Source organism: Pleurodeles waltl, chromosome 3_1 (assembly GCF_031143425.1).
Source record: "Pleurodeles waltl isolate 20211129_DDA chromosome 3_1, aPleWal1.hap1.20221129, whole genome shotgun sequence".
Lineage (NCBI taxonomy): Eukaryota > Metazoa > Chordata > Amphibia > Caudata > Salamandridae > Pleurodeles > Pleurodeles waltl.
Genome location: NC_090440.1, coordinates 581964417 through 581987982, shown reverse-complemented (window position 1 = coordinate 581987982; position 23566 = coordinate 581964417). Strand labels below are relative to the sequence as shown.

Sequence of the window (23566 nt, the reverse complement as noted above, 5' to 3'; positions counted from 1 at the left end):
GTTTCAAGTAATGTGCAATTGTGCCATTAGAGTAATCAAAGTGGTTGACGTTTTAGATGAACTTGCACAGTGATTGAAGTCTTGTCATGGAAAAATGTAACCTGTATGTTATGTCCTAACTTTTACTGATGAAGCTGTAGAGTTGTGGTGAATCTCCAATGAGTGTCATACAATGTTTATGGTACACTTGGGGCTTATGTACCACCATTGGGCAGACAAGGTTTGATCGCATCCAGACAAATGCTTGCTTGATTATAATCCAGAAATAGATTTAACATTACATATGAGGCACCAAATATGTTTGGTTTATAAATGGTTTCATTATCTATTATAAAAGTTCAGTAGGTCATATGTTTTCTTACATGTTAAACCTTACGAAGGAACATTGTCTTTTTCTAAGGTGTTATGCTGTGCTCCTTCTAATGTGGCGGTGGATAATCTGGTGGAACGTTTAGCAGAACGTAAGGAAAAGATCCTGCGTCTGGGTCACCCAGCCCGCCTGTTGGCATCTATACAGAGTCATTCATTGGATGCAGTTTTGGCAAAGAGTGACAATGCACATATTGTAGCTGATATCAGGAAGGATATTGATAGTGCATTTGTAAGTATTATGTTCTTTAAGTTTTCAAATTAATGTTTTTTTTTTTTAAGTTAGCTATCACACTGGGTTGATCTTGTGCTTTTTATGTTACATATTTGTAGAAACATATGGGCCAAATTAGCATGAAGTGTACTTGTCCTCACGTGTTGGTTGTGCCTTGTCGATAAGATAGTCGCCTCATAATCTATTGCTAGCTCTAGGCAAGTGTTCAGTGTAGTTAGAGAATTGTCTCCCTGTTCTGATGTGTCTTTCTGTTCCATTGTCGTCTCTCTGTCAGGTCTCAGCACCATCTGCACCATGATCATTCCTCCCACCTTCAGGGAGAGAGAGTGTTTGTGTATTTATGTGTTTGTGTATCTATGTCTCCCTTTTCCATAGTCCCTGTATCTCTGTTCCCAAATCTGACTTTTCATGTCCCAGATTCTATATCTACCTGTCCCTGGGTGTCTGTTCCCATGTCTGTTTATCACTGTCACGGTGTACCTTTCTCCCTTCTCCCTTATCCATTGACTCTCAATGTCCCAGTGTTTTTCTCCTTGTCATTGTGTCTTAATGTTCAAGTCTGTTTCTAACGTTATCAGTGTATTTCTCCAACCCCGTTAAGCTTGATCCTATGCTAGGTTTTCACTGTCCCAGTGCTTGTATCACCCTGTTCAATATCTTTGTCTTGATGTCCATATTTCCATGTTCAGGGGCTTGCATCCTCTGGTTTCAGTATCTGCCTTTAATGGTCTTAGTATTTGTCTACAACTCGGTCTCCTTGTTGCCAGCCTTACTTCTCTCTGATCTGTGTTCCATGGTTTGTGTCTCCATATCTCCAGGGTCTTATTCTTATGTGACCATCTCCATGTTTCGGTGCTTGTGTCTCCTGGTCTTAGCATCTCATTTTCATTGTGCCTGTCACACTTTCCCAGTCTGTGGTTCATTTTCCTTCTGCCTGTCTCCAGGGATTGGAGTCCTTGTCCCCATGTTTGTTTCCTGTATGTTCTATTGTACTGGAATAAACATGGAAACAGCATCTCAATCCCTGTTCTGTTGTCAAATTTTCCCATTCCTTGTGTCACCCTGTTCCAGTCTCAAGTTCCCATTTTCTGAGGATTTGTGTCTCAATTCTCCAATGTTTTGTGCTCTGTATCCCTGTGTCCTTATTCTCGTGTCTGATACTTATTGAAGAACACAGAGTTTTCATCACCGAGAGGGAATTGGTATGCTCAAAAGAGTGGGTAATTCTCCCCGCCATGTCTCTAATAGAATTGAAACTTTCCTTTAAGATTGCTAGAACATTTTACATTCTATGTCTGAATAGGAAACTCAGATTGTGCTAGTTAACAACCAGAGAAGTAATACCTGTAACAGGTTTAAAATAAAATGTCTTAAAAGTGGAGTCTGAAGACCATTCAACAGGTCTAAGTATATATCCCAGTCCTCCCCTCCCCCAGAGAAGGCTTTAGACGCCTTAGCCCCTCTGGTTGAGTGTACCCCAAAAGATGTTGTGTCAATCTCTGCTTCCCCATGAAACTGGCTCCAGTCCTGTAGGAAAGCATCCGTCGCTCCCGCTAGAGGTTCTGGATGCCAGCTGAAGAAGTGTGGAAGCTGGTGGTTGAGTCTCGAGGCAAAAATGTCCACTGGGCATGGACTCCAGTGATGTATTATCTTCTGAAAGACAGATGGATCCAATTTCCACACACTGTAATCCCTGAGGAGTCTGGAGTGCCAATCCGCTGACTGATCGAGCTCCCCCAGGAGATACTCTCTTGTCACCTTCAAATGATGATCCAAACAGTAGTCCCAAAATTATCTCGCCAGATCCACTAGTACCTTGGACTGAGTGCCCACCTCTACCCCCTCTTCCCCTAACCCTCCACCCAGACACCCGTACCCAACAAGCCTCCCCTCCTCCCCCTCCCGCCCTCGATTGATGTATCGGACTGTGGAGACGTTGTCCATCTTCGTTAGAAAAGAACACAACACATTATTGGCCACTAGGCTCTTTTCTGCGAAGGACCATGCTAGGAGTTCCAGGTAATTTATGTGAAGTTTCTCTTCTTCTTCTCACCACTATCCTCATACGGTAGTATCTTCACAGCACATGCCCTAGCCTGATTCAATTATAAGGTCCAGGGCTGAGCCAAAGATGGTCCTGCCGTTGTAGGCCTGCATGTGATCTTGCCACTACTGGTGTTCCATCCTTGCTTCGAAGGAGAGGGAGATCTCCTGCGCATACGACAATCCTCTCCTGAGTTGTTGGCCTTTTAGGCGTTGTAGTACTCAATAATGTAGGGGCCCTCGCAAGATTTATTGTATCAGTGAGGACAGTAGTTGTACTATCCTTGCCAGGTGCTGGTGTGAGACTTTCTCCTTGTCCAGCGTCTTGCAAAGTTCCTAGCAAATCAGGAGCACCTGCTTTCTTCCTTTCATCCCCGGTGAACATGCAATTCCATGGCAGAAATTGAATACTTTTTTTTTTTTATGCACTACACAAGTGTGCGTGCCACCTCTCTGGAAATGGAGAGGATAATGTCATTGCTTATGCATTACTTAGGTACAGAGGGACAGAAGGTGTTTGAACACTTTCCCAAATTAATTATCTTTAGATAATGGTAATGGTCTCAATGAATATGAGATTTTCCTCCAAAAACTTAACTTACAATATTTACCAAAGGTTAGCACCATTTTGGAACAGTATAACTTTGGGAGAAGAATACTGTATGTGGTGGAGTCAGTTGAAATTTATATAACAGCATTGCTAAAATTGGTTTCCACATGTAATTTTGGTGCTGCAGCTGATGAAAGGTTGCATGACTGTAAAGAAATGGCTCCCTGTTGCAGTTACCCTCCACTTTTTGCCTGATACTGATGCTGGCTTGACTGAGAAGTGTGCTGGGACCCTGCTAACAAGGCCCCAACACCAGTGTTCTTTCACCTAAAATGTACCATTGTTTCCACAATTGGCACACCCCTGGCACACAGATAAGTCCCTTGTAAAAGGTACCAGTGGTACCAAGGGCCCTGTGACCAGGGAAGGTCCCTAAGGGCTGCAGCATTTGTTGTGCCACCCTAAGGGACCCCTCACCTAACACATGCACACTGCCATTGCAGATTGTGTGTGTTGGTGGGGAGAAAAAGGCAAAGTCGACATGGCATCCCCCTCAGGATGCCATGCACACAAAATACTGCCCGTGGCATAGGTAAGTCACCCGTCTAGCAGGCCTTACAGCCCTAAGGCAGTGTGCACTATACCACAGGTGAGGGCATAGCTGCATGAGCAATATGCCTCTACAGTGTCTAAGTCTATTCTTAGACACTGTAAGTACAGTTGTGGCCATATTAAGTATATGGTCTGGGAGTTTGTCAAAAACGAACTCCACAGCTCCATAATGGCTACACTGAATACTGGGAAGTTTGGTATCAAACTTCTCAGAATAATAAACCCACACTGATGCCAGTGTTGGATTTATTAAAACATGCACACAGAGGGCATCTTCGAGATGCCCCCTGTATTTTACCCAATTGTTCAGTGCTGGACTGACTGGTCTGTGCCAGCCTGCTGCTGAGAGACGAGTTTCTGACCCTATGTGGTGAGGGCCTTTGTGCTCTCTGAGGACAGAAACAAAAGCCTTCTCTGGGTGGAGGTGCTTCACACCTCCCCCTTGCAGGAACTGTAACACCTACCAGTGAGCCTCAAAGGCTCAGGATTCATGTTACAATGCCCCAGGGCACTCCAGCTAGTGGAGGTGCCCACCCCCTAAACACAGCCCCCATTTTTGGCTGCAAGTCCAGGGGAGATAATGAGAAAAACAAGGAGGAGTCACCCACCAGTCAGGACAACCCCTAAGGTGTCCTGAGCTGAGGTGACCCCTACCTTTAGAAATCCTCCATCTTGGTTTTGGAGGATTCCCCCAATAGGAATAGGGATGTGCCCCCTCTCCCCCCTCAGGGAGGTGGTACAAAGAGGGTGTAGCCACCCTCAAGGACAGTAGCCATTGGCTACTGCCCTCCCAGACCTAAACACACCCCTAAATTCAGTATTTAGGGGCTCCCCAGAACCTAGGAAGGTAGATTCCTGCAACCTTAACCAGAAGAAGGACTGCTGACCTAAAGCCCTGCAGTGAAGACGGAGACGACAACTGATTTGGCCCCAGCCCCACCGGCCTGTCTCCCTACTTCGAAGAAAACTGCAACAGCAACGCATCCAACAGGGTCCAGCGACCTCTAAAGCCTCAGAGGACTACCCTGCATCTAAAGGACCAAGAAGCTCCCGAGAACAGCAGCCCTGTTCAAGAAATTGCAACTTTCTGCAACAAAGAAGCAACATTTAAAGACCACACGTTTCACGCCGGAAGCCTGAGACTTTCCAATCTGCATCCGACGCCCCCGGCTCGACCTGCGGAAAACTAACAGTACAAGGTGGACTCCCCGGCGACTGCAAGCCCGTGAGTAGCCAGAGTTGACCCTCCTGAGCCCCCACAGCGACGCCTGCAGAGAAAATCCAGAGGCTCCCCCTGACCGCGACTGCCTGTAACAAGGAACCCGATGCCTGGAACCCACACTGCACCCGCAGCCCCCAGGACCTGAAGGAATCAAACTCCAGTGCAGGAGTGACCCCCAGACGACCCTCTGCCTAGCCCAGGTGGTGGCTGCCCCGAGGAGCCACCCCTGTGCCTGCCTGCATCATTGAAGAGACCCCTGAGTCTCCCCATTGATTCCTATCTGAAACCCGACGCCTGTTTGCACTCTGCACCCGGCTGCCCCTATACCGCTGAGGGTGTACTTTCTGTGCCTGCTTGTGTCCCCCCCGGTGCCCTACAAAACCCCCCTGGTCTGCCCTCCGAGGATGCGGGTACTTACCTGCTGGCAGACTGGAACCGGGGCACCCCTATTTCCATTGAAGCCTATGTGTTTTGGGCACCATTTTGACCTCTGCACCTGACCGGCCCTGAGCGCCTGGTGTGGTAACTTTGGGGTTGCCTTGAACCCCCAACGGTGGGCTACCTTGGACCCAACTTTGAACCCTGTAAGTGTTTTACTTACCTGTGAACTTAACATTTACTTACCTCCCCCAGGAACTGTTGATTTTTGCACTGTGTCCGCTTTTAAAATAGCTTATTGCCATTTTTGTCAAAACTGTACATGCTATTGTGATTATTCAAAGTTCCTAGAATACCTGAGTGAAATACCTTTCATCTAAAGTATTACTTGTAAATCCTGAACCTGTGGTTCTTAAAATAAACTAAGAAAATAAATGTTTCTATATAAAAACATATTGGCCTGGAGTAAGTCTTTGAGTGTGTGTTCCTCATTTATTGTCTGTGTGTGTACAACAAATGCTTAACGCTACCCTCTGATAAGCCTACTGCTCGACCACACTACCGCAACATAGAGCATTCAAATTATCTTTTTGCCACTATCTTACCTCTAAGGGGAACCCTTGGACTCTGTGCACACTATTTCTTACTTTGAAATAGTTTGTACAGAGCCAACATCCTACAATGGCCAATTCATGTTAGGATGTGTGCCGGACAAGGCAAGAGAGGCTGTTTGGCTGACACATAAGCCCACGCTCAATGAGTTATTAACAATGGCTAAAACGTGTGAGCATTCACTAGTGTGTGTTGAAATTTTACGCAACCAAAAGTCTGGTGAGGAAAAAAAAAAAAGAAACCATGCAAGTAGTAAAATCCAAGAGCTTTCTGACTGCTCCTGGTAAGCAAGAAGAAAGGGTTGTGAAGAAATCCGTGTTCAAATACTTTAGATGTGGCAATAGCGGACATGTAGCAAATTTCAAGGAGTGTCCAAGATGGAAAGCCAAGTGGCAAGAATGGTCACTGCACATCCTGTTGCAGGCATGTTAAGAGTCTGAAAAAAGTGAGAGGTTATAAATGATTCTGAACCAAAATGTGAGGAAATAATTCTACAAATAGGAAATGGGGAGTTTGAAGGACCGGATGAGATGGTGCGGATCAGTGGTTCTTCTGTAAAGATGCATTTTAATTATGTGGCAAAAATAACATTAATTCCTAGGAATTATTTGGAGGAGAGTCTGAAGGGTTCAGTGATCCTGATGTCAAGCCCAAAGCATAGGTAGGACAGCCTGTCAAGTTCATGGGGTACTTTTGGGGAACAAATTGGGTTTGGTTTCCAGCTAAAATATGTGTCCTTCAAGGGTAATTCCTTGATTAGTTACTTTAACCAGAGAGATCTATATGTATTTTTAGATCCAAATTAAACACCTTCAGTGAAACTAAGATGTTTGGGTTGCAAAAGAGAGGGTCATGATGTCAAGAGTTGATGGTGCGAATAAAGCTTTTGACAATGAGGCACAATTCCCTGAGGTCTTTCGAAAGGAATTGGGTCATCTGAAGAAGTATGCACCATATAAGATTTAAGTCAGGGATGATTCCCAAGGTTGGGAAAGTAAGAAATGTGTCTGTCATGGTAAAGATGCAATAAAAAAGGAATTAAACAAATTGCAGGAGTGTGTAGTGATTCAAGAGGTGGAGGCGACTGAATGGGTGTTGCCAGTTGTGATGGCTAGAAAGGTGAACGGGGAAGCCAGGCAATGTGTGGGCATGAGAGAGCAGAACAAGGCTGTGGTAGCAGATCGCTGTCCTTTACCCAGCATCACGGAGATGTTGTGCTATCTAGGTGATGCTAAGTTCTTCACTTCATTAGGCTTAACCTCAGTTTACTGCAGATATCACTGCATCCCCAGTCATAAGAGTTGACCTCGCATATTACACACTTTGAGACTTATAAGTATTTACCGATGTCTTTTGGTTTAATTTCTGTTTCTGCTGTTGTTCACACTGCTATGGAGTATGTAGTAGAAGGTGTTGATGGAGTGAATATCTACCAAGATGACTTGTTGGTACATGGTAGGAGTCAGGAGGAACATGATGTCAGGTTATGTGAGGTGTGGAGGAGATTGAGTGTGAATGGACTGACTCTAAAGATTGAGAAGTGCAAATTTGGAGTGACAGAGATACAGTTCTTTGGACATCTGATTTTAGTAGATGGATGTCACCCCCAGAAAGATCTAGTGAATACCATCAAGGAAATGGCGAGTCCTACTTGCAAGAATGAGCTGATAAACTTTCTACGGAGTTTTATAGCAATTTTTTTCTCGGATTTGCAGACGGGTGTAGTAGCATGAGAGAGTTATTAAGAAAAAGTGTGGAATTCACTTTGCCGAAGGAGTGTGAGAATGAATTTCAAGAACTGAAAAGAATCTTGTCCTAAGCATCATACTTGTGAAGTTTTGAACCAGGTGCTAAGACCATATTGAGAACAGATGCCAGTGCAAAAGGATTTGGGACATTATTGGAGCAAGTGTCTTCTGGCAAGGTTAATACAATTCTGTTTATTGTCTAGAGCATTGTGTGGAGCTGAGACAAACTATTCAGTCATAGAAAGGAGGACCTAGCTGTGTACAGTAAGGAGACTGAATTTTTTTTGTGGGGCAGTCCTTTGAGGTAAAAACAGATCATAAACGTTAAAAGGAGTTTTTTCGTAAAAGGAATATTGATGCAATTTCCAGTAGAATTCGAAGGTGGGTGGTGGCATTGCAGGAGTTTGATTTTGTAGTTTCTCATGTGGCTGGTGTTATGAATATCATTGCAGATTGTTGTTCTAGGTTGTGTGTGTGTGTGGGACTAGTGGAAAGGAAGACATCATTTTGGAGGATGAATTTGGTCATGAAAGCGTCATGGTCTGTGCAATATCAAGTGGTAGAATAAAGAAAACGAGTGGAGGAATGAACAGATTAATGACATGCAGTTACTGGAAAGTCCCACCGGAAATAGTATGGAGATTGAGGGAAGGTTGGTCTGAAGAAGTTAAGGTGAGTGGTAATGTAAAGGGATCTGGCAGGTGAAAGATGAACTTTCATTGTAAGATGTTTTGATAATGAGAGGGGGAAGACTGGTTCCACCAGCTAAGGTGAGGTTGAGGCTCATTGAGAACACCCATGAAAGCCATCCATGTATATCAAAAACTAAAGAGAGAATGAGAATGAATTACTTTTGGCCAGGCATGGGTCTTTTTATTGAAAGGGTGGTACTTGACTGCGTTGAGTATGGCGAAGGGGACAAAATGTTAAAATGTAGAACACAATCTACGGTGATCAGGGTAACCATACTTGGACCTTGGACTGAAGTCGCTTTGTATATTGTGTATCCGATCAGCGTTTCAGGTAGTGATAAGTTTATCATCACTTGCATGGATATTTTCTCAATGGACTGATATTATTTTGTTTATAGAGGACATTTTTGAAAGAGAGGGCTTTCCTGTTGCTTTGCTGACAGACAGTGGTGTGCAGCTGACGTCTAAGATGATGGAGGATTTTTTTATGAGAGGGATATCAAGCACAAAACAACTTCTTTATATCATCAAGCAGCCTATGGTATGATTGAGTGCTTTAATAAGGTTGTCAGTGACTATATACAGCATGCAGTGGTACATAGTATTAATTGGATGGAGGAACTTAAAATGAAAATTTGTATGTATAGATTAACTCCCCATTCCTCAACAGGAGCTATATCTTCTTTGTTATTTAAGAAATGATCCCCTAATGATACGGTGAGTGCAGCATGGGTGAATGGGTTGTCTGTAACAAAACTGATCCCTGAGAGTGAGGAATTGAGAATGGAGAAGGGAAGAGAGGTTATGAGAAAGGAATATTTTGAGAAGAGGATGGCTGTAAAGAATACTCTTGTCAATGTTGGGGATTGGTTGAATATAGAAACCCAAGGAAAGGTGGGTTGATAGAGAGGTTTACCCAACTTTTAAGAATCATTAAGCTTCTCAAATATTTTATCACAACTGAGGATCATCGAATTTGGAACTTGAGTAGAGCTGCGCTGTGGCAGAGTGCTATGCAAAAAAAAAAAACTGTTATTAACTCTGAGCATGAATTCGAATATCCTGTTTCCAGGAGCAGGCAGAAATCTGGGAAGGTCTGCTCGAAGGATTCTTTTGATGGTGACAAATTGCAGACTGTCAGCAGGAAAAGTTTGAGACCAGTTTTCAAGTTTGTGAGTGACAATGTATCTTCTTGTAATGTATATTGTATTAGATTTAGGCTTAGTATTTAGGAAATAATGTGGGACTTTACTGTTTGTATTAACGGGGGGAGCGGTATGTAGTATGATGTGCTAAGTGTTTTGTGTTAGGTTGTATTACATTCTGGAAGGGTTAGGTGTTGAGTGCTCCAGACAAGAGTGTTATTGTTTGAACTGAGTGGGAGTTGGAGCTAAGAGCTGCTCACTGATGGATGAAGTCTGATGTACTAAACGCAACTACCTGAAAAAGGAACAAGATGATCTTATTGTGTGGACTACTTTTTCACATCCTGCCCTGCATGGTGCATATAGCAATTCCGCTACCATGCTTTGTATGACACACATTGTTAGGTGGTCACAATACCTCGGACTGTTCGCCTGTATCACTGTGGATTGACATCTTTGAGAGCAGCATGCTGAGTTCCCTATCAGGAGTGTGCTTTTGTAGTACTTTGCGTCCAATATATTTAGTCTCAGCCTCCCTGCACTCCAGTTTTTTTTTTTTTGCAATAACAACCAAGTGAGAGAATACCCTGCTATATAATAACCTAGTGTTGAATTTTGCTATGGATATTTATCATACAAAGCCATTCATTGCAGCGTTTGCCCTGAAGCTACCCTGCCTTTAAAAATAATCATAATCGTACTTAGAACACTATTTAATCGCTTGGAAAAGCCTTGTTTTAAAGATTCTGAATTCCGCGTGAGATTTTCTGCTCATAAGACTGGCCTGTGCGTCTTGAGATTGTCTTGTTTATTGTGTCTTCGGAGCAGGCACCAAACCAGGTTCCGACTAAGAGTGTTACAGACACCTCTGAACTTCCTGTTTTCCCCACTGATGATGGTACTGATTGCTTAGATTTTTCCACAACAAAATAGGTGCATAGGGAGCATAGTATATTTTTCATTAATACTTAAGTCGCCTTTTCATTTTAAATGTGCTTGCTGCTTTTACATGATTTTTAACAACCGTATCGTGTAGGGCATTCACCAGGCAGCTGATGACTGTAAGTGTGCTAAGCAGAATAGGGAATCTACCGATGTTTCTTTCTGCTACAGACCATCATTGAAACAGTGCCCATGTCTGTAGGATAGAGACATATTGGTCGCATTAGTTCTTGTAATTTAGCGATGTAACAGCTCATTTAACATGAACTGCATAAATCAAACAGATGCAAACATTTGGTATTTAAGAATACTTGTCTGTTTATATCTACCGTCCTACTGTATTTCAATTTATCTTATTGAAATTTTCCAAAATCCGTTATATATGAACTGAAACCACTGCTTTCCATGCAGACACAGGCTAAAAAGACAAGGGACAAAGGCGAAAGGAGTCATCTTCGAACTGAGATCAAGACTCTGAGAAAAGAACTCAGGGCAAGGGAGGAATCCGCCATGATCGACATTCTGACGCGTGCAGATGTAATTCTTGCAACAAACACTGGTTAGTTGTCTTACTTTGTTGATCCCTTTGTTTGATAACTGCCAGTTAAGTTTATTTTTTATGTTTGTACGTATATTAATACTTGATGATCGGGAATGCATTGGAATTTTTTTTTTTACTCAAACCTGCCGAACATTGTTTGGATGAAGGAAGGAGCGGGTGCTGTTTATCTGACAACAGGGCATATGACAATAGGGCAGAGGTCTTCAAACTGGGGGGCGGGCCCCCCTTGGGGGGCCTCAAGTGATCCCAGGGGGGGTGCCAAACTCTGGCCAAAATAAATATTATACAGATAACAAGCCTTTGTTTTAAGCAGAAGCATGTTATTGCAGTTTTAAAAAGGTAACCGTACTTAACTGCAATGTTTAAATAGGATTAGACCTATTTAAACATTGCCATCTTTCTAAAATAATTGTGAAAAATTCTGAGGGGGTGCTCAATGATTTTTATTTTTCAACTGGGGGGGGCGCGGCATTAAAAAGTTTGAAGACCACTGCAATAGGGTATAGGTAACCGTTTTAGTTTGTAATTTGACCGAGGCCTGCATTGATGCCAGCAGGGTAGCGGTCATGGTTGGGGGGAGAGGGATGGTTCAGGCGTATGTAGGAAGTAAGGTTGTTTAGGAGAAGCGAAGCATATACATCTAGTGGCTGATTTGCTCAATGTGATATCAGAAAACCTGGATTTTATCCTGGTGTCCCCACTTAACTAAATTGTGTGACCCTAGACAAATTTTTTTCCACTTTCCCTCCATTATCACATATAAGAGGATTCGAAGTACAGGACTTCAGGATGTGCACTGTACAAAACTTTCTTCTTTGTTTAATTTAATAAATTATAATGTTGTCCATGTATAATAAAAACCTAGGCCACCCAAAAGGTCACATAATAAGTGACTTGTTTGTTAGTTCAGTATTGGCATTGCTGCCAGGTTGGGGGAAGAATTGATCTTTCTAGATTCATGTTTAAAAAATGATCACTTAAAAATAAATAAATAAATAAACTTCTCAATGCACTGATATAATATGATTTACTAAGGTGAAATTGTTCTTCATGTTAATGAAATACACTTTTTGAATTCTGAAGAGACGTTATCATATTTTTACACTTTTGGTGCAAGGTGTCTTTAAAAATGAAAGTGTTTCTAATATCACGTGGTACAGGAGAACCTAGTTACTTCAGTTTTTTTACTTTCAGGAAACGTGTAAATAAATTCTAGCCTGTTAAGGGAACATTTTGAGGTCAAGCACGCATGCGCTTTGACCTGTTGTAAGTATTCTGGGTTTTAACCACCCTCATCTCATGGCCATCACTTTCATTTATTCCTGGGCTTGCCTTTCAAAGGTCACTTGATGTCTTTGGTAAATGCTTTACCTTTGTCCCGCCGTGAGGCTGTTTTTGTCACGCCTTGCAGACTGCCTCTGTTACATGAATTATTGCACGATTGCTGATATACTTCACCGTGGTTGAACTGTTTTCAAGGTAAGTGACCTTCTGCTATTTTAAACAAGTTGAACAAAAACACCTGGCTCGCCTCAACCTCCAATCGACTTTAAACCTAAAAAACCCAATAATGAGGCAGAGCAGATGGTGTGGGCGAATGCCTCCCACCTAATGTCAGGATGTGAGCTACCCACAACTTGTCTGTAGTCTCAAAACACTACAGTTTGTCCGCAGCTCTACATTTATCCCAGAACTGGAAGCCTAGACTACCAGAGAGGAGGATGAAATCAAGATCAGATAGGAGATCCATAGCGACTGGCTTAAAGGGTTGTTTCTAAGAACTGAATAATAAGGACGAGAAGAACAAGGTGGGACATTCCTAAAAGCATACAAGATGGGTCTGCCAGGAGTATCTGAAAGCATTGCTTACTTGGCAGGTTGTCTTATCAGAGAGGAGAAAAACAGAAGAGGCCCTGCCAGGTGATTGAGACAGCAGCACCCACCCACCCTGGTGAACCCTTCTCGTGCAATGGTCCGCTGTCGTGCTTGTGAAGGGTAAGCAGTGGCCAGACTCCTTGGATGTTTGTGCTGAGCAAATGCACACTCTGTCCCTGTCTCAAAATGGTTTTGCAGTTGAACAAAGGCCAAATCAGTTGCTCCTCTTTAAGTGCCAAAGTACATGTAGAATCTTAAAATATTGGTGATGTAAATTACACAAACAAATTGTTAGAACTTGATAAATATTTTAAAATGTAAGAGGTGTTTCTTTAACATATGGTAGTGTTTTCCCCTTAATATACAATAAGACCACATTTTGAACTAGGAATCAGTTATCTTTTGATACCTAGGGATTCATATCTACCTTTGCCCCACTGATTTGCAGGATGGAAATCTGGGCAGAGCAACACAGTCTCTCTGATCCTAAGTTGCTTTTTAGTATTCTCTTCCGCTTTCAGTATTGGGCCCGTGGCACTAGTGAACAATGGTTGTGCTACCCTGGTTATTGTATTATTTTGCAAACCGTCCCTTGCTCATCCTTTCTTCAGATATTTCCCACATCTGATTTAGGGGTTGGGGTGCTGTCGGGTAGCTGTTTCAATCAATCAATCAGTGCTTGTATAGCGCAACTACTCACCTGTTAGGTTCTCAAGGCGCGGGGGTGAAATTGTAGCGTTTACCGGTGTGGTGGTTCTTAAAAGAGCCATGTCTTCAGTTGAAGCTGAGGAGGGAGGTGGTTTGTCTGATGTGGAGAGGGAGGGCGTTCCAGGTGGTGGCTGCGAGGTAGGAAAAGGAGCATTCTCCTGTTTCCATTTAAAAAAAACTACCCATGACTACAGGTGGATTAGCTCTTCTGGACTTAGAACGCTATTATTTAGCTACACAGTTCCAGGGGATGGCTTGCTGCTGTCTGGCCACCCCAGCATGAGATGGAGTTTACCCATAAAGTCTTTAAGAAGGGCTTACTGCACAACTCATTCTTTCCTACTGACCATTATACCAAACACCCCTGGGGTTATTCTACACAACTTTCTCTTGCCTTACTAAAACTTGTACACTTAGTCACTGATAAAGACTATTAGTTGCAGATTCCTTACCTTAGAATTTCCCCCAGACGCCAGACTGGATTCGGAGATTTTTTCTTCGAGCAGTACCCTTGTGTGCCATCAGGTGTCATCGGTCGACTCCTAGTCTGTCGTGCTGATGTTGTGGTCGTATATAGGTGCCACCCCAGCGCGCTGACGTCAGTTCTTTTCTTTATGCACCAGCCTATGCGCAGATCCAGGGAAGAGCTACCCTCAGTTGTTTTTGACTGACTTTTCAACCTTTTTGTCAAAGTTTTTGACTACTCAGTGCGTCGAGGTGTCTTCCTGCAAGACCATATTCAAGCCTTGTGACTCCTGTCACCACATGATGTCTGTGACGGATTTGCACTTAGTGTGCTTGTGGTGCCTGGAGCGTGACCACAACCCAAAGTCATGCTTCAAGTACTGTGCCATGAACCCAAAGACTTTGAGGGAGTGGTCCCTAAAGCTCATGGCGACCTGGCGCCCAGCTCTGCGTCGCTCCCGGTCTCGTTGGCGAGGATCTCTTGAGACCACTCGCGGAGCCATCACCACTCCTCCTCGTCCCACTCCATATCGTCAGGACATTCAGGTCTCAAGACTAAGTCGTCGAAGAAGAACAAACGTTCTTCAACTTCATCCCGTCACGTGGATTATGGGACTCGGGAGGAGTGACGTTGCTCTAGGTCTCTGTCTTTGGATCCTGCTTCTTGGTCGGCTCTGCACCTCCCCGAGTTCCTGGGAACCAGAGTCACCCCCTGCCCAACTCAGAGTTTTACAAAGCTAAGCGCCTCAATTTTGGGCAGACTGACCTTTCTGTGACGTCTTTGGGCCCAGTTGGGTTGGAGGGGGTCCCCTCGGGTTCTAAGCCGGTGGCTTTGGCCTTGGCTCTGAAGAGCACCCCAGGATCCGTTACCGGATCCATACTGGCACAGGTCGTGCCATCACGACCTTCCCTGGCACTGGTAAAGAAGTCAATGCTTCCGACGCCGGCCAGGCCCACGATCGACATCGATCCCATACTCCTTCCCGAATCAGCTCCGGAACAAATTTGCTCGACGCCGGATCCGTCTTCAACAGGGACTGTGTTCCCCAGATCGGATCCTGACCCTCATGCCTACGGGTATGAGTACGGGTACTGTGAGAGTATGGAGCGTTAACTGGACCCTTTAGAATTCCAGCTAGAAGATCCTGAAATGGACTGGGCTCAGGAATTAGGCAACACCAGTAGTCTCTGCACCTTCAATGACATTGGCATGCTTTCTTCCCCTACTGTGGCTACGGAGAGGGGAGACACACATTCAGTGGTGGTGAGAAGAGTGTCCAAAGTCCTGGGCCTCGAGCTGCCTTTGGTGGCTGTCAAGTCTAGCCTCCTGACTGAGGTTCTTCAGCCAGAGGCTTCTACGTCTGAACCCCTTTTGCCCTTTATTGAAGCCCTCACTAATGTCCTGCTGGCGACGTGGTCTAAACCCAGCACAGGGGGCTCCTGTCAACAGAATAACCACCCGCTGCCCTAGGCCTGTGCCTAATAACCCTAAATTCCTGCCCCATTATCGCACGACTGAGAGTCCAGTCATTCAGGCCTCTTCCTCGTCTGGCACATTTCCATCCACACCCCCGGATTGGGATATAAAATGACTGGACCAACTTGGGAAGAAGATGTTCTCTTCCTCCAGTGTGGCGTAGCTATCTGTGAACACCGCATGCCTTTTGGGTCCTGGAGAAAGCCTAGGCTGTTCTCTCCCGAGCTGTTGCTGACAGGAGAGATGCAGCCAAGTTCACAATTCGTTGTGGCAGATCAGTTGGTCAATGGTGGCTCTGAGACGCCACGCTTTGTTGAGGACATCTGGCTTTTCGGGGTATGTCTAGCATATGGACATGCCATTCAATGGCACCCATCTCTTTGGAGACAAAGCGGACTCAGAGCTCGAGCGATTTAAGGAGTTTTGAGCTACAGCTTGGTCCCTTGGCTTCACAGCTGCTCCCCCCCCCTCCCCCCCCTTGTCTGCTTTTAGCCCTTTAGTGGCTATGGAAGAGGCACCCAACCACATCCATTTTCCTCCAGCAACTATGTGTGCATGCTGCCCAGCCTCTGCATGGCTGTGGATGCGGGATCCAAAGTGCCCGTGAACAGGGAGCCAGCAGTCAGCCCAGTCCACCCCTCCCGCTGCAGCCTCCAAATTTCAGAGTCCGTTGCTCCATCAGGGACCAGTTGAAGGGAGGATTCACCATCTCCTGCCCCACTGGGAATCCTTTACGACGGATAGGTGGGTTTTGCAAATCGCCCGAAGGGGCGCTCCTCCCTCCCTTTCAAGACTAGCCCTCCGGCCTTTCCACCATCCTATCGTCGGATAATGGAGGATCACTTGGCACTTCTCCGTGAGGAAGTTTTGACTTTCTTGGCTAAGGGAGCCATAGAGAGATCCCTGTGCCAGAAGCAGGTTGTGGTTGTTATTCCTGCTACTTTCTGGTGCCCAAGAAGGACAAGGGCCTCTGCCCTATCCTAGACCTCCTGCCCCTCAATCTCTTTATCAGAAAGCAAAAGTTCAAAATGCTTACTCTGGTTCAGGTCCTATCTACCCTGGAGACAGGATGGTAACGTTGGACTTGCAGAGCGTCTACTTTCCCCTCCCCATCCTGCCTACCTACAGACGTTACTTGCGGTTCATGGTAGGTCACAAGCACTTTCAGTTGGCCTTAGCAGCAGCCCTCGAGTGTTCACGAAAGTGATGGCGGTGGTCCCAGGTCATCTCCGCAGTCTAGGAGTTTCAGTTTTCACCTACTTCGACGACTGGCTGTTGAAGGCGGGCTCGCCCCAGGCTGTCATCTCCCACCTTCAGACTGCGGCAAACCTCCTGCATTCGCTGGGGTTCACTATAATTTTCATGGGGCAGTTTGTTATACAGAAAACCTTTGAAATTTTGTGCTACCTCTTCATGAATTTATGTAGTCCAGCACAGTTGTTCCATAAATGTACGCTGAAATCTGTTGCCACATATCTGGCTACTATCCTGCTATGTAATCTCTTTGGCATACAGCAATAAAATCTTTAAAAAAAACACATATGGTAGTGTTTCAGTTTAGAGCATTAGGCCTCAACATTGCTTTGCCATTTATATAAAGTAAAAGCTTCTAAACGTGAACTTAAAAAAATTAATTACCCTCCCTCTTGACCAACACCACGATTGAACAAAGTGAATCGATTATCTGTTGTCCCTTACATCACAGCCGATAATATTGTTGTGAATAGTGGAACATTGCAAGCTAATAAAAAATCCAAATGAGTTTTTTGTATGCAGTCCATCCTAAACAAAATTACTTGATAGTGCTCTCAAATATAACTTTCAAGTAATGCAAACGTCTTCCAATAAAGGGTAGCAATGGTAAAACAAAATGCACCTCCTATAAATGTCCAACAGTATGGGGTAGAACGGACTTATTTCAGTACATCTACCAATGGAGCTATGTGGTTGACTACCTTACTACCCAAAGGCAGAAACATGTATTCACAAGTACATGATAAATCTAAACAATACAACCACAGCACTCAGTTTAACAATGCAATTGACAATCATAAGGTCATGTGAATCTCAAACCAGTCTGTCTTGTGCTTCAAAATATTTTTTTATTGTCAAATGTCAATCCGATTCATATTCCAATACAATTCTTAATTTCAATGATTCACACTTGACAGCCAAAACATGTTCATCACAGAGTGACTTTATCAAGGCTGCAAAGTACAAAAGTGAACATGTGTACATAATCCTAGTAAACTTAATATTCATCAACCATACATCATGTTACTAACACAATGGTGGAATGCCTACACCAAGTGCAACCGTATATTGTATTGCAACAAGATAGTGCAATGTCTATAACTTACGTGAAAACAAGTTAGAAACACCCATAGTGCCAACTTAGCCAAATGAATTGTGAGATCAACCAAATAAAAAGAGTACATAAAAGCACCAAACCCGTGTGATATAAAGCAGAGAAAGGGTATTAACTAGATCCAGAATACTAACCAGCAGATCTTCAAAAGACCAATTATCATATGTGATCCATAATGTAGCTCCAATATAGTCAGTATATGCGCGGGAACCGTTTTTTCCCTCAAAAGCGAGTCCAACAAATTATTTTTTTATTTTATGCCATAAAAAAAATAATTGTGTATCCAGAGTTATAATGCAAGGGCCATGATACGCCCAGTAATCTGTCAATGAAAAAAATGTGTATATTACAGACTACCAACACCTAGTGGCTGCCAATAATGATAATGCAAAGAGAACCTGTATCATTTGATACACACAACTGTCATTATGTGAATTCGTGTGAGCCCACATGTATCTGAACTATTAGTATACCGCCCTTCACGTAGTGCATGCCAATAGTAATGCGCATAGAACCCACATGTACCTGAACTAAATATACTGCTCTCTACTCTTTTTATTTGGTTGATCTTACAATTCATTTGGCTAAGTTTGCACTATGGGTGTTTCTTACTTGTTTTCACGTAAGTATTAAACATAGGATGATATTAATGTACGCACTTGGTGTAGACATTGCACTATCTTGTTGCAATAAGATATATGGTTGCACTTGGTCTAGGCATACCACCATTGTGTCAGTAACATGATATATGGTTGATGAGTATTAAGTATACTAGGTTTATGTACACATGTTCAGTTTTGTACTTTGCAGCCTTGATAAAGTCACTTGTGACAAAACACGTGTTGGCTGTCGAGTTTGAATAATTGAAACGAAGAATTGTATTGGAATATGAATCGGACTGATATTTTACAATAAAAGAAGATTTAGAAGCAGAAGACGGACTGGTCTGAGATTCACATGACCTCATGATTGTCAGTTGCCTCGTTGAACTGAGTGCTGTGTTGTATTGTTTAGATAACTTTCAAGTAAATTAGACACATGGAGTAATTTGATTTGATTTAGGTCGCACAATTTAATCTTGCACTAAATCCATGATTTGCACCCAGGCTATCCGGTCAAACATAGTGCACATAAGCCACTGACTAGGTTCATTTCTTTTTCTCAATCCCCTTTAAAACCAGAAGACCGTGTTTTTGTACTATTCAGTGAGATGAATAGTGCACTGTGTGAAATAAATACAGATCACAGGTTAATCTGACACAGAATCTGAAAAAGTTCACAAGGAAGGGAAGTATGCCAACATCAATATCACTGGATTTTTCAGACATTAGATAGCATGCAGTAGTCGAAGTGCATTAAAAAGCACATGGATACGCAGTGGGGAACAGGTCAGTGAAAAGGCCGGCATTAGGGCGGTGGAACCAGTGCCACCACACCTGCCGCCGAGTTCACGGGTGCTGATTTTGGGGGCGCTTTGTTGGGAAATAACATATGGGTTCAAAAGCACCTGCTGCAGAGTTCCTAGTGTGTCCAGATTTCCAGATTTAGGACAACAATACAAATGTCAAGATAACTCTGGTGATTAATATTCATGCTGAATAATCAAGATTGAATTTTGTCTCACAGCAGTTTTCACTGATTATAAAGTAGCGCAGAGCGTTAATATCCCTGCTGCAAAAAACGTGTACCGTGTAGATCACAGAACTGTCTTTATGTGGTAGTTCAGTGGGGTACAGCTTTTGTCACAGAGATCCCTTTTTTACTTGCAGTTCATAAATTACAATCCTATTATAGCACAGTGACCTATGAACTGTCATCAAAGAGCTGCATGCATACTGAATGGTATAGCTTATAGTGTTATGTTTTTCCTCAGGCTTTCATAATCCTAACGTTGCCAAAAAAAAGGGGTTGATTTATATAGAAATTAATGATTCTTAGTAAAATCAAGCCCAACCACTATGGTATGTATGTTTTAGGTCCTATGTTTGTGCTTCTTCAGAACCAACACTTTTAAAATATACTGCTACTAGTATAGATGACATATTATAATCCTCATTGTTTTAAGCAACATTTCCTATAAACTGATTTACACACATATGATTCGTTATCTCCGTATAATGAGTGTGTGATGTATAGTGCTTTGACACACTACATTAGTGTGAGTAGTGCTATAAAACAAATGAAATGTTTTGTCTCTTCTAAGCAAAGAGATGTGTAACCATTCACTGTTTGCAAGATTCCAGACCATCCTATGCAGGATGACTGTGTGATGAGAGGGAGTGGTTATTGGCTGGACAACTTTGTATGGCTAGAGTGTGTTCTGATCATAAAGTTATGCCTCATCCAAGAGATTGGAAAGACATATGTAGAATGTTGAACAGAGGGGTGGAAGAGGAGATGACTTCGAACAAAACACACTAGGAATCCCTCTTATTTTCGACGGGAAATATACTGTGTTGTCCTGGACCAACTGTGCAACTTACGTTGGATGCTATTTCCTATGTGGAACACCGCAGTACTTATCAGCTGCTCGATTTAGTTTTGTATTGTGTTGTATTTGTTTCTTATAAAATCACTAAAGATGTTTAAAAAGGCAAAAAAAATATTTTCCGTGAGAGGGCCTCCCTTCCCTCATAACTCCTGCGAAAATGAGGATTTCCATTCACTTTGCTATATTTACTTCTCCACTTTCACCTAGTTCTTTCACGCACACGTTTATAAGTGAAGTAAGTGTGTAAAAGGCATAACACATATGAGCATTTTACAGAGTTACAGTCTCAAAAGTTTTATGCACTCTTCCCCTGAAACTCTTTGGGGGAGTACACCCGCTAGCATTATAAATGGACGTAGACCAGCTACCCAAATGGCAGGAGTCGCACAGTCATATTTGGCATTGTTGAATATGGAACTGTGCTGATTTTAAATTTTATGATTCAGAAAATGATAATTTTGTGTGCTAACGGCACTTTTTCTGTATGTATGTTTTTTTTGACCCATCAAAACTGTTTGCATGTCATTGAAATTGCAATCAAAATGGCATCTCTGTTATTTAATTTCATAAATTGTTTTTTTGGTTAGCTTACTGTTATACAATGCCATTCTTCTGAGGGAGTATTCTATATGATATTCCTCTGTAATCCCAATTTTAGGTGCTTCGAATGATGGTCCTCTAAAGTTACTTCCAGAAAATCACTTTGATATTGTTGTGGTTGATGAGTGTGCACAGGCATTGGAAGCAAGCTGCTGGATCCCTCTGCTGAAGGCCAAAAAGTGTGTTTTGGCTGGTGATCACAAACAGCTACCACCGACCATAATTTCTCACAAGTAAGAAACTGTATTTAAACATGTTCACTCAGTTTGTAAATGGTTTTAGGCTTCTACCAGATATTTCACCACCTTATCAACATTAAAGACACTAGTTATGGTCACAGATGGGATACCAGTAGTACTTCAAGGAAGTCATTTACTTAATTTCACCAATAGATTCCTTTGCTCTTTTTTGACATAAACTCTTAAAAACCTCACCAGAGGTAGTAGGCGCTATATGAAAGCAATTACATTAGAATGCAATACTAGAATACAATGCAATCAAATAAAACTACTCTTAGATTCTTCTGTCCTTAACTGCCAATCACTGCGGTTTGGCTCCACCATATAATGATCAGGACAACTGTTTTGATTTGTAATTTTCCACAGCTGTGCGTACCCTGTACTGTATATTGTTACACATTGATTATTGCACCCCTGTACAAATGTGGACTGTCACGAAGGTCAAACAACCCCCTCATGTTGTCATATCTCTAAGAGTAGGGTGACCAGATTTTGAAAACCAGAAACCTGGACAGACCAGAAATAGATTTGGGACTAAATGTAGACAGTGATTTAATTAATTTATATGTGCTTAACCATAATAGCAAGTTTTTGTGAGTCTGTGTGTGTGTGAATATATATTTATTTATATATTTCACTTTAAAAAAAACAAAGTTTACAGTGACGTTATTGTTAGGCTCACATTTTAAATGTACCAAACCATAGAACTTCACCTGTTAGAGTTATCTATGCTAACTATAACCATAACTTGTCCCATAAGGTGACTGTAACTCGCACCCAGATGTCATGAATGCCGTAATTTGTGGGGTAATTAGCAGTGCACGGCGAGGGCGAAAGTTATGGGTACCTTAGGGCACGAGTTATGGTAACTTGAGGTAACTGTAACTGGTGAATTGCAGTGGTTTCTGTGAGTTTAAAACATTACATTGTCACTGCAATTTTCACCAAACTATAACGTCACTTTATCCTTTGTGTTTTTTCAGTGAAATTCTAGTTTTTTTTAAACATACAGTAATATTTTATTATAATACGTAAAGCCAACCGCTGCCACGTACCAGCCTGTCAAGGACCGGACTCAGAGAAGCTCTTCTTTGTTTCCTTTATAATTGTTTGAAGAATGAGTGACTCCTGTCAGTATCCATCTTTCCACATTGGACACGTAACAAACATGTTAAAGATATTGTGTGTCTCCTTATGAGGTTCACATTTAGGAAGGGAAACCATAAAGGGCAGAAAATATACTTGGCAATATGAACAGCTTTTGATTGAAGTTGAAGAGCTTCATAAGAGTTGGGAAGCAACACACTAAAACCGCCGTGAGACAGAGTGGAGTAAAGTTAAGCATTTTTTCCCGATCTAAAATATCCTTCATGGAAAAACAGCAGCAGAAAAAATTAGCAGAAGTATAACCAGGTTCTAAGATGGGTAATAAACATTCTGAAAAATAGTGGAATTTAAATTGGTGTGACTCTTCTTTCCCAGATCTGAGCTGCATTATGTATGTGGAGAACAGGAAATGACTTCATAGGAAAATGATTGAACACTATCTTCAAGAGGGAACTTGTAGCAACACAAACTGGAAGATAATCGTTTAAGTTACAGATGAATATAATCCTAACCACATCCACTGTCAAAGGAAAATTGCATCTTGTAAGGCGGTGCAAGAAAGGGAAGAACACTTCTTGAGAGTTGGCAGTGATTTCCTGCGACACTGCCTGCTCGCCCCCTGAGGCCATCCAACATGATTCCTGAATTAGAAACTGTTCTCTGGGGGCGGCGTCGCTTTGCAAATCATTATCACCTCAACTTGTGGGATAACTTTTCAGTGGTTCACAACAGCAATTGAAGCCATAAACCTCTTTCAGACCCTCTTTTGTTTGCAATTCAGAAAGTGTGTGATATTTCTGTTATGAATCAGAAACACTTTTCTGACTGGTAAAAAGGGTTCTGTACATTGTAAAAGCTTGTTTTGTAGGTGCAATGCCTGATTCTAAGGTTTTACAACTGCCAAATCATTTAATACATGAAGCCCCAAGCACCTTTGGTAGTATGGATGGGAAGAGCTCTTCTGTCAGTGGTGGATTTGGAAGGCAGCTTCTGTGCTATAGGTAAATGCCAAGTATTCCTCATATTAAAAATATTGAGCTTGCTGTTTAGCACATTTCACGGTGTCTGACTCCAGAAAGATTCCATCACATAAAATAACTGGTAAACCAAGGCCATTTTCTAGACG

General features: G+C 42.7%; 1 protein-coding gene across 1 annotated transcript in view; it reads left to right on the top strand.

Moving 5' to 3' along the window:
* IGHMBP2 (immunoglobulin mu DNA binding protein 2) overlaps positions 1–23566 on the top strand; it is a 219196-nt gene that overhangs the window by 65291 nt on the left and 130339 nt on the right. The window contains exons 6-8 of the mRNA XM_069223024.1: positions 401–601; positions 10960–11107; positions 21153–21327. Of these exons, the coding sequence (XP_069079125.1) occupies positions 401–601; positions 10960–11107; positions 21153–21327 (524 nt within the window). The remainder of the gene's footprint in view (positions 1–400; positions 602–10959; positions 11108–21152; positions 21328–23566) is intronic.